At 34.5% G+C, this 1,605-nt stretch overlaps 1 protein-coding gene across 1 annotated transcript; it reads right to left on the minus strand.

Annotated features, from left to right (window-relative positions):
- Positions 1-395: 395 nt before the first annotated feature.
- On the minus strand, positions 396-1,034 carry LOC111379998. The gene has a single exon (XM_023003452.1). It carries the CDS (start codon positions 1,032-1,034, stop codon positions 396-398), a length of 639 nt encoding a protein of 212 aa, XP_022859220.1.
- Between the last annotated feature and the right edge of the window lie 571 nt (positions 1,035-1,605).

Consider the following 1,605-nt stretch of genomic DNA (forward strand, 5'->3'; position numbering starts at 1 on the left):
AAAATATCAGAAAGTATGACTTCAACCAGTAGAAGATGAAACCACTATCATTGAACTATGCTATGGTCCATATATAATTTGCCTTTTTCCCCCTCTTTCGAATTTTTGAATTTCTCAAAAGCATAAATATCAAAACTAACAAGCGGATCCATCTCTCCATATCAAAGTGTCGAGATTTACATTTTAAATAATCTTCTAAACTCTATGTTAACCTGGTTTTTGAAGATGATCACAGTGCATTCCATGCTCTCTATAGATGTTTGTTCTTTGTAATATATATTACCAGGACCAATGTAAAATTCATAAATTTCAAGAGGATTCTGTTGATAGTAGATCTAATCCTTATTCTGTCAAAGATTCAGTGCTAAATTTCACCATATACATCTTTGGGATCATTAATATTTATAAATTACAAGTTGAGGAATTTCAAGAAGTGACATAAATTCAACAGCGTAAAAGAAAAATATCACAAGCACCAAAATCATGAAGCTATTACCTTGAAATATAATCACATAAAAGAAGATTATGGTGACAAATATGGCAAAAAGATTTGTACTCAACGAGGATGCCTTCTCCTTCTTAATCGTCTTTAAGGTCCTAATTTTTTCCATCCGTTTGCGTTTCAAGTTGAGCATGGAGATTTCCTTGAGCATCTTCAAGTCTGCAGCATCCAATGAGGGACCTTTGGGAGGCCGGGGTGGCTTTGAAGGCTTTACACAATTTGGCTTTTTAGACTTCTCCTTATCCAAATTATTTATCGTCTCATTCCTAGCATTTCCAAACTTAAACTCCATATTCGTCAAAGAAACCTCATCCAAATCCAACAATTTATCATACGAATGAGAACGATCCCTAGTGCTTTTAGATCCATCTGGTGACTCTCCTCTCAGAAACCCACTTCTCACCCTACTCAACAATTTCTTTGAATTCCCACCACCCAAACCTTGGGATTTGCTTCCATTTTCTTCGCTCTTAGTTCCCCCATTCTCCAAATCAATGTCTAGACTACCATCCGTTGAATCTGCACCTTCCATCGTTCAAACCCTCTTTCTGATGTATAAATTGGAAATTTCAATTTACCGAATTAACCAAAACCAACAGTAAATTATCAAATGATCCATTGAATACTTGAACTCCTACACCAATTACAACTTACTATGGACCAACAAATCTTTCACCCCAACCCAATTTTTCTGACGCACAAAGAAAGCTCATACTTCGATCCAATACGGCCATGCACCCTTCAATTTTTTTAAACAAACCACCATTTTCTTTTTAATTTTAAGCTTTAATATGAATTTAATAGAACTACACGATAGGAGCTGGTAACCAGACCAATCCTATACAGCAAAAAGTCACAAATTTCACTTTATTTCAACTCACACATTACATTCAACTTCAAATTTGCACATGGAATCCATCATACAGACATTAGGCTCTAAACCTCCTGTTTACAGAAAAAATATATATATCAAAATTTGTCAGTTCCAAAACAGGAAATAAAAAACGAAAAAAGTTCTGATTTTCCCGATTAAAACAGCCTCATAAGTCATAAACAATCCCTTATGCAGCTGAAACCAAGAAAGTTCAGAAAAATAAAAAAAT

This window comes from Olea europaea, chromosome 3 (assembly GCF_002742605.1).
Source record: "Olea europaea var. sylvestris chromosome 3, O_europaea_v1, whole genome shotgun sequence".
Lineage (NCBI taxonomy): Eukaryota > Viridiplantae > Streptophyta > Magnoliopsida > Lamiales > Oleaceae > Olea > Olea europaea.

Coding starts and splice junctions, on each gene's coding strand:
- LOC111379998 (XM_023003452.1), bottom strand. CDS start 1,034: ATGGAAGGTGCAGATTCAACGGATGGTAGTCTAGACATTGATTTGGAG.